Genomic DNA, 17157 nt, shown 5'->3' with positions numbered 1-17157 from the left:
CAGAAGTTAGCTATGATCAAGAAAGTAAAAGATGTCATTAATCAACAAACTTCATACAGTTAAGTAAATTACAAATACGGATGCTTGAGGCTTGCAGCCTGAAAAGAACATGGAAGGCAATTCACTAACACCTCCCAAATCAACTAACCAAAAGACACAGGCAAAGCTCAAAAGAAGCATATTACAGTTTTACCCTGTTGGCAATACACCCCCCCCCGTCAGAAAAACTCGCACTCAGCTCCTAGGTCTTCTTTTCTCTTAACAGCGTGTGGGGAAGGCGAAGGAACATGAAGACCGCAGAGCCTTCCCACCACTCAAAGCATAGCAGCGCTCTCATGCCGACCCGGCTTGAGCATTACTTACAGCGCTGCTTGGGCACTATGAGCTTCATGGGTGCGTCCGGGAAGCGGCAGCCACCGGCAGGACCCTGGGCACCGCCCGACGCGATGCTCGGCGCTAGCACGAAGCTGCTGCCGCCCGCCCGCCCGCTTTCGTGCCGGGCCGCCGCTCCCCGCCCGCCGCCGCCCCATTGGCGCAGGGCGGGCCCGGCCCACGCGGCAGCGGGGCCGTACCCGGCAGCTGCCGCCGCATTGGACGGCACCAGGGACCCTCGCTCCGCCCGCCCGGTCCGCGGAGAAGGGAGGAGAAACGCCCGCGGCGCGATCAGCCGGGTGGCAGCCAGCCCCGGCCCGGCAGTGCTCTGGGCGGAAAGAGGGGAGAGAGCCGCAGCATCCGCAGCCGCCTGACAGCGGGCTGATACAGGGCCCCCCCCGGCCGGTCTGCAGCAGCGCCGCACAGAAGAGGCCGGGCCGCCGCGCTCATCACTTACGTGGCCTGTGCCGGCGTCCCGAGTCCATCCTCCTGCGTAGCCTGCATTTCTTGGCCGGGGAGCCGTGGCTGAGCGGCGGTAGCTCCGCCCGCAGCAGCAGCGTGTGCGGAGCCTCTCCGCAGCCGCCGTTGCTCAGGGGCTGGCTCGAGGGGTGGAAGCCGTTCTGCAGCAGCCCGCCGAGCAGCGAGGAGGCGGTGGGCGGTGGCGGTCCCGCCGGTGCGGCGGGCTGTGCGCGGAGCTGCTCGCCCATGGCGGCAGCCTCTCCCCTTTGTCTCCCGGCTCAGCTCCGGCTGGGCGCGGCAGTGCCTCTGCTCATGCCGGCGCCCGTGCCCGCAACTCCGTGCGCTGGGATGCAGCGCCAGGCCCCCCCCGCCGGTCGCGGCGCACGGCGCAGGCGTCCTGCCCGCAGCGCGCTGCAGTGGGGCGGCCACCGCCCTCCGTCGGGGACGCGGCGACCCTCCCAGCCCGATCCCCCGGGTGACGTGCGCGCTCCCGGCCGCCGCGCCCGGCACCTGCGGGGCAACGCGCAGCCCAGGAGCGCGCCAGGGAGAGCGGGAGGCTCGGGGTGGTTCCCGCTCGCACGATACGGGCCGGCAGAGGCAGCGGTACGGTTGCAGTGCGCTTTCTCTCCCGCGGCCCGGCTCGGTGCGGCACACTGTCATTTTCGGTTCAAGGTGTCCACAGGGTCTCTCAGGTGACTCGGGTATCTACGTCTCGGGGGCCTGTGACCCCAGGTGTGCCCTATACCTCTCACACACCTACTCGGGCATCAGCGTTCACGTTTGTCTACATCATCACGTGTTTCCTGCACAGCGTAGAGGGACTAGTGTGACCTTGAGGGTGTTTGACCTCATGCTATTTTAGTGTCTTCGCTTTCCCTGCCCAACACTGGCAATCCTGTGACTGTGATTTACTCCCCGACCACTGAGACCTCCAAGTGTAAAAACACATCTTCTGAATGAAATGTATTAAATATCAAGTGGACATAAAACAATGTGAAGCGTGCTGCAGTGTGTGTCATGTGTGTAGCTGAAACACTAACGGAATTTTGCCCTGCACATGAAGGTTATTCCTATAGACATACTGCCACTTACAGACAATTGTCCTTAAAGCAAAACCAGGTCACATAATGGCCCCTCCCTACACCTAAAATTAGTACAGGACACAGGCCCTCCACTGTGAAACACCTACAGAGAATGAAGAGCTACTAACTGCCTCCAGAAAGGGATACTGTGTTAAGAAACTGCTCCATGAGATGTAACATGACATTCTCCCCTTTTTGGCTGGACCAAAACATTATGTTAAGATTTCTAAGAGCAAGCCACAGGAAAAAATGTACACAAAGTTGCGGAAATGAAGAAAGTGTTTGAGAACAACGAACAAGTAAAATTTTCTTCCTAAAAAACAGCTACCAATGTTCCAAAGGTGATCAAAACACTTGCTGTTTTCCTCATATCCTGAAGAATAAACAATTGCTGTAATTACCAGCCCAAAAGCAACTGCCCTGAAGAGGGCAGGAAGGAAAGCAGGCTACATACATTTACTGCTAGAACTGTAGTGCTTCCAAAATTGAAATTTTTCAAGACCCCCTAACTTACTGAATTATGTTTAACCTAAAAACCAGAAGGCTGCTGCATGGATTTGGAGGGACCTTCACAACACTTGTTGGTAGTTCTATGCAGCTGGCTGCTTTATGAAATTCCCTTGTTAATTCATACCTCTCCTGGCATGAGGAATCCTTACTGCTACTGTCCCCAGGTGGCAATGGTTGTCCCTCGCTCCATCCCTGACACAGAAACTGACTGTACACCCAACCAGTCCAGTGTAGAACAGGATCAGTCCTATGAACTCGTTTTTCTCTGCAATTGCAGTGTTAACAGGGAGCAGACACATGGGCAGTTACGGTATCTCAGCTTAAGGGTGGCAACTTTTTACCTGACTCCAACAAAAACAAGACCACCTTTAACTGCATGCTTACATTACTTTGTGGTAAGATAGCCATCCTTCCACTGACTCTCCAATGGAATGCTGTTGTTTCAAGTATTGTGCTCAATTTTAGGCACTAAACTTCTGTAATAACTAACACAGTATTAAATGAAAACATCAAGTTTTAGTCTAGAAAATTAAGCACTTGAAGGGATATTAAATTCTGGAACAGGTAACAGCAAAGGAAATATATCACAGTTGCTGAGAAACCAGAAAGGATCTATAATCAATAACTGCAGTAAGGGAAATTCACTTTAGATTTGAGGTGGACATTTCCTAGGATGAAGTTAGACAAGTATCAGGCTGCACTGTCAGACTCAGTTGTCCATTGCTGCAAGCTTTTAGGAAAAGGTAAGTATCTGTGAGGAACAGTAGAGCTGATTCTGACTTAGAGCAAGAACAAGCCATGGCCTGAACACCTTTCTGAAGTTCTTTCCAATATTTTATTTCTAATTAAATATTTCCCTAATATTTCACTGTAAATACTGCACAACTATGCCAAGGGTAGAAGTGGATTAGACTCTGCTGAATAGAAGAAGTAGGTCAGGAAAATACTGTTGGGATACGATTCAAATCACTGACAAGTCAGGGGCAGTGTAGACCAATAGCATGTAACAACAAAAAATGTCATCTCAAATAATGCTGGAGAAAATATAAGAATGGAGAAATGTTAAAGACTGTCCAAGTGAATTGACGGGGTTTATGTAGAGGGACAGATTCAATTCTACGTGTGCAATTTTCCCTGATTTTGTAAGCTGTCCAGCAGAAATGGATGAAAACGCTTTCCAAACTTCAAGAGTTTAAAGGTTTAGTTTCAAGCTAATACGCTGCTTTATCAAACCCATTTCAGACTTTTGTACTGGTGAGTCTCACATGAGCTGATTTCTGCACTGCAAAATACCACCTTTTTCATATTATTTTTGTTTACACTTGATTAATTTTGGAATGAGCTTTTCAAAAAGTTTTACAGACCCTCTTTAGTTTTGATTTCGTAATTCTCCAGCTCTTCTACAATGTAAACTTAGACAAAGGGAATAAAATTAGAGTATGTGTGATGTAGTATGTGATCACCTGTGTTTAAAATGAAGAAATCTCATGTCCTCCAGTGCATACAGCCTGGCTTATCTTGGGCACCAGCAAACTACAGTGCAATCATCTGGCATTCAGGGAAAAAGACCTGAGCCTTTTGCATTAATCAAGTTGAAACTGGGAGCAGATGAACCATTTATCCTGTTCTGCATCAGCTGTGAACCACAGGTAGAAAATCTATGAGCCACAGGTGGAAATCTGGTAGCACCAGATTTCACAAACTCATTGCCTGATACAGTGATGCAGACAGCCTGTGCTCTTCTAATACCCAGCACAGGGGCTAAACTGGTGACCTGATGGTCTTGCATTATACTCAGTATTTCAAAATATGGATTGTCTTAAAAAACATGATGCAGATTAAGTATGACAGAAGTGATAATGTCACCTCCTTAAAACAGGACAAAAAGTAGAAATAAACAGCCCTGCTACTCTCACAGTTGAGCAGCAGGCTCAAGACCTTCTGTCTGCTGTTTTTTTTTAATCCATACTATTTATGAGACAATGCATCACAGCACAACTGGCTGAAAGCAGGTACTATTTTTAATGGGTGTTGTACTCTCTTGCCTTCACACCACATGCATACACACCCAGTATGGTACTGCCTGCTCTACATCCCTTTATATTAATTTATTTTATATATATTTAAGTTGTTGCAAATCAAGACTAGGTAGAACATAAATCAGTGAAGTAATGGCATATATTAAAGGTTCAGTTTCTAACACTTTGGTGCAACCAAACTCAACTTTTCCTCTTCCTTTTACTCTAAATTCCTAAACAAACTTTGTGAGTCAGTTCAGGTTTCAGTCTTAGCTTGCAAGACAACAATCCAGGTAGAGATGCAGTACTGACAAAATCAAGGATGCTTCCCGTTCTTTCAATATTAATTTACTCAGTATTTCTGTCTTCCTTTCTGAACAGGATATACTTCACTGTAAAACACTGTAAAACAGAAATCTGCTGGGAAAAGGACTACAAACACATAGCATATTGAAGAATCCAGGACATGTATGGACTCAGAACAGTGAACAAGTCTGCTGTACTGACTCACTGCACATTGCACATTTGCATGGCAAACACTTCATGGACTATTCGATACCTGCCTACACTTCAGACATCAAGCTTTCTATTACCTCTATTTATTTCTTTAGAAAACACGGAGAGCCAGGCTGCAATTTTCTATGAGTCAGCTTCAACAAACTAACAATTACCTTGTGATTAAGATACTATGCCACGGGATCAAAAGTGCTGTGCTCCAGCCCTTACTGTTTCAAAACCAATGGCACTGGAAAACAAAACAAAACCAACCCAAAACAAAACACCCCACCCTTTCAGATATGTTATCAGGCACCCTGGCCTGAAACTTTTTGGAATATATCATAGAATCATAGAACATATAATATTTAGGGTTGGAAAGGACCTTAAGATCATCTAGTTCCAACCCTCCTGCCATGGGCAGGGACACCTCACACTAAACCATGTCACCCAAGGCTCTGTCCAACCTGGCCTTGAACACTGCCAGGGATGGAGCACTCGCAACTTCCGTGGGCAACCCATTCCAGTGCCTCACCACCCTTATAGTAAAGAATTTCAAGGATTAGCTCTTCCTCCCTCATTCTGTGGGGCTCACATATTCCTGGTCTGAGAACAAGCTAAAAAAAAGCCATCAAACAGGTGCAGTCCACATGTATATACATCACCCGAGAACCAAACAGATTATTACAGAGCACCAGTGGTGTTACTCTAATTCAAAGCCAGGCAGCTACAAAGCTTTGGTCACATTTTGGAGAGAAGTGGTAATGAGGAGCATCTACACATCTCAAATTACATAAACTGTATTACGCAGTGCAAAAGTGTAATGAAACAGACTTCTGGCACAGCTGCCTGCAGACTTATGTTCAAGGGGTTGCTGGCACTCAGCCGTTCCTGTTTTTATTTCCATTCAGGTTACTTCTACGGTTATCCTGTTTCTATATTACAGGACAATCACACTAGATCTTATTCAAATTTTTCCCTTTAAAAATAAAGCAAATACTGTATGGCTTAATATACTAATATAAAAATATTAAGAACATTCCTTGCAAAAAAATTAATATCCTGTTGATTTGGTTTAGGTATATTCACATTTTACACATATTAAAAAAGTGCCAACTCCAGAAGTCCAGTATTTCTTCCCAATTTCTTTTCAGAATGGGAAAAAACCCACACTTTTTTGGTCTCTGCAGGTCTCTTTGGTAGACACATGTTTAAAATATACTTCAATGCTCTTTTCCCCTTACTTTAAACTGCAGGGCTAGAAGACCAACAGTCAAACATAAGTATATAATAACAAATTATAGATGTATAAATCAAATGGGACAAAACAGCTCTAAAACTGTGTAAAATTCTTATCTGGAAAATGCAATGACAGAGTATTTAAAAAAGGACCCAAAGGGCTCTAGTATTGTCAGTGTGATCACAGGAAAATTCAGCCTTGCTATGACAACAGCCAGCTAGCACGAGAATTCTGCTTTCCCTGAACACTAACACTTCTGAGAGAGGGGGCCTGACTGCAGATGACAGAGAAAATGAAGGGCATAAATATAGTCATATACCTAAATCTTTACCAGATGGAAGCCAAGAAAGATTATATTGAGACCATCAGTTCCTTCCCTCCCCACCCACCTCCTGGTGCAGTTACGCTTTCTGTGACACTTAAACAAAACCTGTAGATTTAATGAAGGAAAGTCCTGCTCCCCTGCAAAGAGTTGAGGCTACCTCCCCTTCACTTTAATCAAGGGAGTAAAAGATAAGACACTCTGCCTAAGTAGGAACTTAGCTTTGGCAGTCTGAATGGCCCTCAAGAGGAACTTTCTTTCACTTCATTGTTGACAAATGGGGCATAGATAGATCTCCTGGTGCAAGGGTCAAGAGGAGTGTCCAGGCAAGGCAGTAAGAATGCTATCTGGATAAAGTTGTCTGGACTAGGACATGACTTGTCTATATACACAATAGCCGGGACTAGAGAATAACAGTCAGAAGAAGACATAGGTGTAGTCTGGTCTTACCAGCCTGCCAATCCCTGTGGGCAGATTTTGCAGTGGCCCAAGTGGTTTCTGTAGCTATCCTTGGGCAGTTCTGAGATGAGGTTAGAGACTGCGGTTGCTGTCTTTCATCCCAACTGAAAAAAAAACACACAGCAGTCACAAAACAGTGAAAATATTTTCCTTCTAAATCTTTCCCTGCCAGTACTTTTGTTTCTCTGTGTCCAACTAGACAACTACAAAAAAACTGCAGGTGCATTTACTCTCTACAACTTTAACTGAACCCTGGCAGAGCTGTTGGTGCCCTTCTTTTATAGGGGACAAAAACCTTCAGTGCCTTCAGTTCAGTTTTAAATCTAGTCTATGAAGATAAAGTAGGTGTTGGAGGTGAATCATCTTTTTTTTCACGCCAGTTTCTATTCTGAAGTGATTTTGTGAAAAAGAAAAGGCCAGGTAATGGATTTAAATTATCAGGTATGTAAAAAACCTGATTTTTCAATTACAGTTTCCTTTGACCCTATCCACTCTATCTTGTACCTAACTATGGCTCAGTGTATTGCTGCTTATCTTTATCAAACTTAAATATACAAAAGGTAATTGGAAAACATGAAAGTTCACAACCCACAGATGATTGAGAAATACTGTTCATCATCATAAAAAAAAAAATAATTGCAACAAGTGGCAGAGTATTTGGTAGAGAAAACAAAGGCCTTTGCTACTGACTGCTCCCCATAGACAATTACCCTCATGTATGTTTACATACTGTCTTTGCTTGGCTGTCTTTACTTTTTTCAACTTGGCATTTTTATGCGGTCTTACATAATCTCAAACAGGAGGGAAGTAACAGTTTCAGAACCAGTACTTTGAAAGACAATGACAGAAAGGCTGACAATTACAAAATAATCTCTTCATCATTCATCACTGCTACATCTGAAGAGGAGAAACAGGTTCTCCTATCGATACTCAGCTGTATGGTGATTTTTCACTTGCCTTGGTCTGTATTCCCAGATTTTACATGCTGACATGAAATCCTCATGGATATTAATGATTACAAACCAGGTCAGACTTTCTACATTTGTATGGGGAAGGGATAAAAAAGGCTTCTGTCTGAACTGTTTTAGCTAAACACATATACCTCCAAAGCAGACAAACCTGACTTACTCTTCTAATGCAGAAAAAACCACAGTGTCCGTCAGAGGGTAGAGAGGACACAGAACTTCTATGTTCCTTCTTCCAAACTAGTCCACAGATGGGAATCAGTGTAAAACAGAAACAGACCACACCTTTGGTATTTCTCCTCGACCACCTTCAGTAGCAGGGGAATGTATGTCTGAATGAGCATTTAAGCATAGGGTTAAGTCTAACCACCACAACTAATCTGGACTTAAAATTTTAGAACTTGAACAATATGACTTTGCTTTCAGATAGATAAGCCAAAGATTTGTTTAGGTTTTTGATGCTGAGAAGAATATTTAATACGTCCTTGTGAGACTAAGCTGAAACCACAGACAATAAAACTCAAATGCTAATCTTATTTTTAAAAATATCTTTTTATCCATGTTTGCAAAGAATGAGAGTCTTGTGTGGGAAGGGGCTGTGCTATAAATGACAAATTTGTTCCTAAAGGCTCCAACTACCTAGTAACAAAGAAGGGAAACAACCAAACATTATACTAACATTGGGTTGGTTTGCCATAGTTACATTCTCTGATATTTCTGGGACTAGTGACCTTTCAGAGTAAATACTACAGTGAATAGTCTGTTCTTTGCAATGCATTTAGTTTCATTCAAGAGGCCAGTTTAGAGATTTCAGATATTCACAAGGTCAATACAAACTATGTACACACAAACCAAAAGAAAAACAGAACTAAAATCATAGACTTCTGTTTTCTCATTACAGACATTGAAGAAAAAACCCCGAACCAAAAGAAAACCAATAGGAAGTAAGTTCCAGCGTCTCTCCTGCACAGAAAGCAACTTGCATTTCAGTGCAGGAATCTTAGTGTCACCAAAATACTCGTTTTTTGTAATAAAACATAAATAATACAAACCCACAGTTGGTCTAATGGGAATTTAAGATGCAAAGAGACCACCTGGGTCACAAAACAAGTTCCTTGAATCAATGATTAACCTGGAAGGATCTTAAAAACATATGCCAAGTACCACGGAGCACAAAATTTTGTATTATTTTGTAACATATGACTGGACACCTTGGGATCAAAACATTATTTTGACACTCACGTATAAAGTCCTAACTATCCACATTTATTGTTGTTTTGAACCCAGTATGGCAAATCAGATTCCTTGGTCTCATGAACAGTGCTAACCTGATTTGTTGTATTTGTCCTTGATTTTGACAAGGAAGTTAGATAAAGGAGCTACAGTTACTTTTAGTGCCAGTAATTTCACATATGGGAAGAGAAACCAAAAGCATTGTGCATCTCCTGTAAAACAGATACCTTTTTTGTTTACAAAACTTCTGTTTATCCACTGAAAAAAGAACTGATACGGCTAAGACATGGACTTCTCATACTTTTTGCCTGACTGCTCTAGATGTAGCAAGAACCAATTTATTTGCTTTTCCTCCATTTATGAAATTTACTTAAAATATCAAAGGAGACATGTATCTTATCTTCATTCCACTTCCTCTTAGAAGAAAGGAGAATTAAAAAGGAAAAGCACACAAGCCAGAAACGGAGGTACCGCTACTCCATCATCTGCAGATACGAGGAAAACACTGCCACAGTAGTTATGAGGCATGCACATAGAAGAATCCCGACATGATCTAGTCTCCATTCACAGGCACAACTGTAACCTAGTATAAACTGAAATTGATATGTCTGACCTAAAATCCTAACCCAAGAAAAGTTGTCTGATTTATGACCTCCTTACTATTGCCAGTTTCCATACCTTAAGAACCTCCCAGAACATATAAACAATACGTACATAAACCAGATCATTTTTAGAGCAGATTAATTCCCACATTCTGAGGCAAACAGCACTGGATCGACACACCATGACTGTTTCCATTGCATTAATAAAGACTGCACAATCAATGAAAACACTAAAAAATAAAGATCCCTTCCCTGCAGAGAGAAATCAGGCTGGAACCCCAGTTTCAGTGAACTAGAAAGCCTGTGATTAAAAAAAAAAAAAAGCAAACAAAAAGAACCCAAACCACTACTTCTCCCCTATTCACCAACGAAGTTTAAGTTTGATTACAAGCAGACTGATTTCAGTCACAGCACAGAGTGGCATAAGGAAAAAGGAAGAAGACATAACATAGTTCTGAATTCAAATACTTTGCACTTCTCTGTAGCCACAGATCTTCAGACATTTTGCAAACTGTGACTCACTGCTCTTCTCACCTCCCATCTAAAGAAACAAAAACAACCAAAAAGTAATGAGCCAGCTGAGAAAGGACTTGCAGACAGGTCTCACCTCCAAAATGAAATCTGTATTTGGATCAGTTTGACCCAAAATGGTAATTACAATACCCATGCCCCTCAACTGGAAAATTTAGTTGCAGTATTCCAGTCATTTTCAGATTTTTAACTCATTTGTCTAGGCAGGGTGAGTGCTGAAATGGAAATCTGAGATTTCTGTTAGAAAAAAATCAGAATATCTTGATTTTCTTAAAAAGAATTCCTGTTTTTCTCAACCAGTGACAGACCCAAGAACAGCTTCAGATCCCCAGAAGTTCTATTCTCAACAAAATCAGCTATTAGTCTAGCAATTAGCAGTCAAACTTACATTTCACCAGATAGAATATGCTGTCTTCCATCTGATGTGTCAGGGCCCTGGAAAGACTCCTCCTTCATGCTGCTTATTATAATCAGGATCCATTTAGGTTTAAAAAACAAACACACAAACAAACCCCTGCCTGCAGTTTCAGCAAATTAACTCATCAGTATTAGCTTCCTTTGCTGAAGCTCCTTGAGCCTCTTAGATACATACATTTTCATTTCACTGTCATTTTGCTGTTCTGCTTGTAAAATTCAGTGAAAAGCTATTTATCTTTGCAGGTAGGTACATCCACATAAGTTGTGTCATTTGGCTGTTACCACCGTGATCAAGGTTCTAGGTACACAGGTTATTGACCTCAAAACACGCTGTTTGAAGACCTTGTCTGACATAATTGTGGCTTAAACCATGACAGTGTTATTCTCTATGTCAATAGTAGTTTCATCTGTTGTCTACTATATTTACAGCTGAACAAAATAAAGAGAATAGAAACTACTACTCAATGCAGTTTTCTTAAGACATTCTCCTGTCACAGTACTGGGATTAATTTCAGCTATACTAGTAAGTAGCCTACTTTTTAAGGATAAGGATGTTGAGGTATGTACAATGAAGAATTAGTAATTTCTAATGTTACTTCAACTCCCAATTTAAGAATCATATTTAAGAAACATGAACATCTCACTAAAATGTGCCAGACGTTCCTCTTTCTTACTTCAACTGAAAATCATTCAGAACTGTTACAATAAAATTGTGTTCCATATTTTCATTGCATGATGAATGTTCAACATGGAGGTAATATCTGACTTCCTCAGGGAAGAGTGCATGTACAGCCAAATGAACTACATCCCCAGCAACCAGTGACAGTGAACTTTGACGTGAGTTAATGATACAGAGGAAGCAACAGGGCAAACTGGAGGGGAAAGGGGAAGATGAGCAACAAACTTGCCCGGTAAGAGGCTAGAAATCCCAAGTTTGTGGTCTGGGTTCTCTTCCCATCATAGGCAGGCATTGGCACTAGTTGTGGTTTCATTAGATCAACCCTACATTATGATACTACCTTGCAAACTGCAGCCAAGGAGGAGGAGGGAGGGCAGGGAGAGAAACAGAAACACAACAGAGAGCGTTGAAGCCAACAATACTATATCCACCCCAAGTAAAGACGGCACAGATCTTCATATCATCCCCCTATCAATGTTCTCAACAATATACATCAAACAATTTACTAAGAATTCTGAGATGGAAAGTTTATTCATACGATGTTCATGTGATGAGGCTTTAATAAATCACAGTTCCTGGATGGGAAGAAATACATACCACATTAAATTTTCCTTGTCTAAGTTCACTGCAGAGATTCCTGGTGACCACGGCTGCTTTAGATGCCCAGTACCTAGCTACATTATCCACCTAAAACTGGAACAAAAGAGTCAGATAAAAAAACTGACATGTGTAACACACCCTCAAGAAGAACTCTGGAGTAATTTGCAGGGTATAGCAACATTTGTTATACATAAAATCAAGCCTCATGTTTATGTGTAACAGAATAGCCATCTGATTAAAACAATAATAAAACTATAGCATCTACTTCTGAGTCATTTATCTTGGATAATTAATTTGCCAACAGCATGAGTCACTCAGAAATGAGTTAGAGAATGACTCATTTTAACTTTTATTAACATTCTCCTTAAAATAAAAGGATTCCTTCCTTACCCTTAAAGTGTTGCACATTTTAGTTCTTTTCACAATGCCAAAATCTGCTTTATTTAGAATAGCTGGATTAACTGCTGGAATAATTATCTTCTTTTTATTATGCCATTCACCCAGAGATCTTATGGTGCTTTATAAATGTGTGTGTATTTTTTAGAGCACCCACATTTACGATGAAGTGTAGTAGTATGACAGTACCTGGCAGCACCACACAAAAGCACCTGACTGGAACTGCAGTTAGAACCTATTATCTGCTGAAATAGCAAAGGGAAATTCAGATGCACAAAACTGAATTACAAACAATGGAATTTTGCTGTTTACATCTCAGTTTTTGCACAGTAGGGTTTATTTTGACTACAGAAGGTCAGATCAGACGGTGCTTAGTAACTTCAGTGGAAACCTTTCTATTTCTTCGGATATCAACTGTGAGCAAACTTTCATTAAGGAAGCCTGGCCTGTTTCAAAAGCTGCTTTTCCTTGGCTGCAGCATGGTGTGACATCAGGCAAAGCAGCATAAAATTGAGAACTGTATGTGGAACTATGTTTGGAAATACTCTTAACTCTGCAAGTCTGAATATGCCCAAAGGCTGCAGTCCATTCAGCTGCCTGCAGTTTAACTCCTTGCTGAAGAATTGCCAAAGGTGCAACTTCACAAGCAATTTAGACAATCTAAGACTGCCTAACAGAAGAGAAGCAGCCCTGCCCTTCTGTCCCACCAGCATTTCTGCCTGTTCTTCCGCTATTCCAGCATCTGTTTGACCAAATAGGTCTACTTGCTGATTTGGCTGAAACTACTGGTATAAAATGTGATTAAAAAATTAGCTGCTCATTAATCCACTCTTTAGAAGCAACTGAGACTTTATGAGTTTTCATCATCTTCCATCTGTTGCTCCACTTTCAAGGAAGAAGACTGTGTTTCTCTTCAAGGACTGCAAAGAGCAAGGTAGTCTGACTACATGGCAGAAGTATAGGCTCTTCTTTTCAGGAGTATGACTTCATTCTGTGCAGGGCAGATGTCTAGTGTGTATTAAGCTCTCTGCCTTCTGTGTTTGCTATAGGTTGGTCAATGCCAAGACTGAAATACTAATAAAATACAAGCTTAGAAAAAGAAAGATGTTAATTCCTTGCTCTTTTATCATTCTGTAGGATAACTGTGTTACCCAATATTAGACATTCATTTTGATAAATGAATAATAGGCTAGTGAAGACAGCTAAGGCTTCATTCCTGACTTCTTCCAGAGGGTAGTTCAGTTACAGTTCTGTTGCTTACCTGTACCATGTAGCATAACTGCCCTTCCAGAACAAAAATTTAACTTAGACCTGAAACTATTCTAAGCATTTCTCGCCACTAGCTCTACAGGAAGCGTAAGGTAAAAAAATCTGAAGGTCAGTGGTATGACTGTCCCACTTCAATCACATCCTCACATGAGTTCAAGAAGCTCCAAGTGTCCAAAGCCATGATGACATTCCAAGGAAGGGTACATAATGTCAGGGAACAGCACTAGTTTCTGAGGTCAAGGCAGACAGTTGACACTTGCCAAGAACAAAAGATCAGTCTTGGGTGTCAGAGCCAGAAGGATGAGTAATACTACACTGAATTATTGTAATGGCTGCACTGTAATGTATCCTGCTTCTTGGATTCAGCCCATGTTACATGAGCAGCAAGCTTCTTGCTCTTGAACTACATCTTTTTCAGGCACCTTGTATTTCTGACATACAGAACTGTCCAGTCTTCCAGCTTCTACACAGAACTTATGTCTGTGTATCTATATATATGTGCACACAAATACACACACACACACACACCCCTTTAGTGGAAATCTTTCAGTTTCTTCAGCTATTAGCTATATATATCATACCTATTTGACAGATCTTAGTATCTTGTCCAGTTTTCCTATTTCAGACTTTCTAGATATTTACTGACTTAATGTTCCAACTTATTCTTGTTTTTAGTAAGATGACACAGCAAAAGTTGAGAATGCAATGATCACCAGGATGTCTTGGTGAATTTTTCTGGAGCTGTTCTGAGGGGTCTGGGACCATTAGACAGCTATTTATAACCCATATTTTACGTAACACTACAAAAGAAGAAACGGTGTTCTCAAAACAAAGTAATCCTAAGAATTAAAGCCTGAATTTCTTACGCCATGGAGAATTTCCATAAGCAGCCTGGAACTGAAATGGAACTGAAATAAATCTGAAACACATGTTTCATTTTAGGAAAGTCTACCCTGAGATTTTACCTTTAAATCATGATTACCCATCTTGGTATTTATATAGCTCTGTGGATGATGGAAAAGGAATCAGCAAGACATGGAGAGAAATAAAGTTTTACTGATAAGATCTGGAATACACCCCCAGCCCTTAACCTAGAGGTTACAAGCTAACATGCTCTGCAAAGAAAATAATTAACATCAGGTATGGCAAAAAGTGGCAACAGGTCTAGGCCTAGAGTTGGAGCTAAAAAAATATTATGCAAATATTTGCATAATTAAGCACTGGTTTAGGAAACCAAACAAAATTTGGATACATACTTCCAACACCCTTCATGAAATATAAGCAACATTAAAAAAAAAAACATTTTCTGAAGTAGTCAATGCTTCTGGACTGAATGTATCCTTCTGTATCAACAATACTTCTCCATTTTTATGTCCAAAGGATACAAAGACTTGAAATCCACAGGAAAACTGAGATGTAAGACTCTGGCTATGTGTAATCAGTGACAAAACTCATACTGACTTATCTAAATACAGGATTCAATTTAGTATTCCAGCTGTAGAGCCATTTCTAACAGTATGTCCTGAGACATCAGTATAATGTCGACTAGGAGGGAAGAATATTTTACCCACCCAGTCAATACCAACCATCAGTCTTCCTGCTTGTGGATTTTCTGTTACGGTTTCCAATTACGCGATTATCAGTAGATCAAAAATGCCTGGTTTACATGATTTAGCATAATGACAAACCAAAGTGACACAGAGTACCGGGTCTGGTTATAATGGAGTTAACTTTCTGGGGCACATCATAAATGCCCCAGAAACTATATTTGGCAATCAGTTGTACGTAAAAGTCATCTGTGCAGAGTGGTTTTAAAAAAATAAGACAGCATACAATTTAAAAGAAATCATCTATTCTCATATAAATATACTTTCACAAAAGAATCCTTTGACTGTATATTTTTAAACAATAGTTATACTATTCACACCACGTATCTTAAACACCTGATAACTAACTACATTATTTCATACATGACTATGAACCAGACAGATAGCTGATACATTTATAAGACAAATGCTTCTGTCACAACCTGAAAACAGTTCATACCATTTTCTCCAACAGAGGCCACTTTTGCTGTTACATTGACTAGCATGATATTGTGTTGTTTAGCCTGATCAGCAGACTCATGTCTATGCTTCAGCACAAAAACCCCAAATACTTAGCCATCACTAGTGGTCTTATAGCACAGATTGCCAGAGTTGCAGAAAGACCCTAGAAAAGGCAGAAAAATAGAAGTAATTGTTTTTTTTTTTCCCTCCAGTTAGTAAAGCTTCAATTTCCTTTAGAATAAAACACACAAAATCATATATATACACACACATACCCAAAATATTTCTCAATTATTATTAATCTTGACAGTCTAAGAAAGTTTTACTCCAAATTGACAGTTCAAATGAGTAGGGTGTATCACAGAAACATTTAAGAAACATATTTTATCATCATTTATGCTGTGATCATGGTTAAAAACCCCTGAGGTTAAGAATCCCACTATATTAGGAAAACACGAGTACAGCTGCTGTAATGAAAGGCCCTAGTGATTCTGTCTTGAAAAGTTTCCCGTTCATAATAACAAAAGATTTAAATATGTGTGGGTGGAAAAATATACAACATTAATACTGAAAAAAACCCACCCTAACTGCATTACTAATTCCTCAGAATATCGAAGCCATTTACATGCTTTAGTCACCAGAGACAGTATAGAATACTATCACTAAGACACATTGTTACACATGCTTATTAAAGAGCTGTTCAAGTTCAAATAATCTGAAAACCTAAAAACTTGGTAAGCATAATGATTCAAGGCACCTGATTATGTCTATAGGTATGTTTGAAACCTGTTGATGAGAGGTAGAAGGTTCTGATTTCAAAATGCTAGATCTCACTTTCAAAATGGTTATTATTTATATTACTGCATTACAGAGAGTAATTGATTTTGGAAATTTTTAGTTTAATTCCAAGATTGAAAGTTTGGTTACAGCTGAAATGTTCTCTTTAGCTCATCAGAGAATTATTCAATAATTAAAAGAGGGACAGAACAAATAACCAGAAGGTTGAAGGAGAATCCAAACGGAACAGCAATAACTTTGTCTCATTTGTACTCTCTCCAAAGACTAAGCCTTGAGTTATTCAAACTGAACAAAATACAAGTCAGTAAATTTATTTCAGATCTTCCCTGCATAAGACAATATAGCTCCTGCTCAATACTATATTATATGAGTAATACTATGCTTGCCATGCACAGATTTTCAAATAAAAACAGTATGCTGGGCACATGAAGCACACTTTCATTACACAAAACACTGGCAAGCGACCAGGAGGCCTCACACCATCTACAAGAAGCACACATGTGGCAATACCTAAACAAGCCTTCTTAACACAACCACATCTCCAGCTGTGAGCTCCCTGTCTCTTCTCTCAGTGAATGACTTTTTAAACAACCATAACCTTACTTTTTGAAGCAACCAGCCCTCGTCCTGGGAAGCAACCAGAGGCCAGGAATTAAGCCCCA

The 17157-nt window shown here is 40.9% G+C and overlaps 1 protein-coding gene across 5 annotated transcripts in view; it reads right to left on the bottom strand.

Annotated features, from left to right (window-relative positions):
* Positions 1–17157, bottom strand: part of PANK1 (pantothenate kinase 1) — a 47930-nt gene that overhangs the window by 27191 nt on the left and 3582 nt on the right. The window contains exons 1-3 of one of the 5 annotated variants that reach the window (XM_061459190.1): positions 15696–15786; positions 11982–12077; positions 6949–7061 (exon numbers count right to left, since the gene is read on the bottom strand). In XM_061459190.1, coding sequence (XP_061315174.1) covers positions 6949–7061; positions 11982–11986 — 118 coding nt within the window. In that variant the 5' untranslated portion in view covers positions 11987–12077; positions 15696–15786. Of the gene's footprint in view, positions 1–363; positions 516–829; positions 1237–6948; positions 7062–10676; positions 10941–11981; positions 12078–15695; positions 15787–17157 lie in introns of those variants that run through there. The other 4 variants (XM_061459191.1, XM_061459189.1, XM_061459188.1 and 1 more) reach the window with 4 other exon arrangements.

Source organism: Pezoporus flaviventris, unplaced genomic scaffold (assembly GCF_033815535.1).
Source record: "Pezoporus flaviventris isolate CSIRO_AGI_PZ_B2104156 unplaced genomic scaffold, CSIRO_AGI_Pfla_v1 ptg000029l, whole genome shotgun sequence".
Taxonomy (NCBI): Eukaryota; Metazoa; Chordata; class Aves; order Psittaciformes; family Psittacidae; genus Pezoporus; species Pezoporus flaviventris.
The sequence above is the reverse complement of the archived record's forward strand: the minus strand, read 5'-3'. Positions and strand labels throughout refer to the sequence as shown.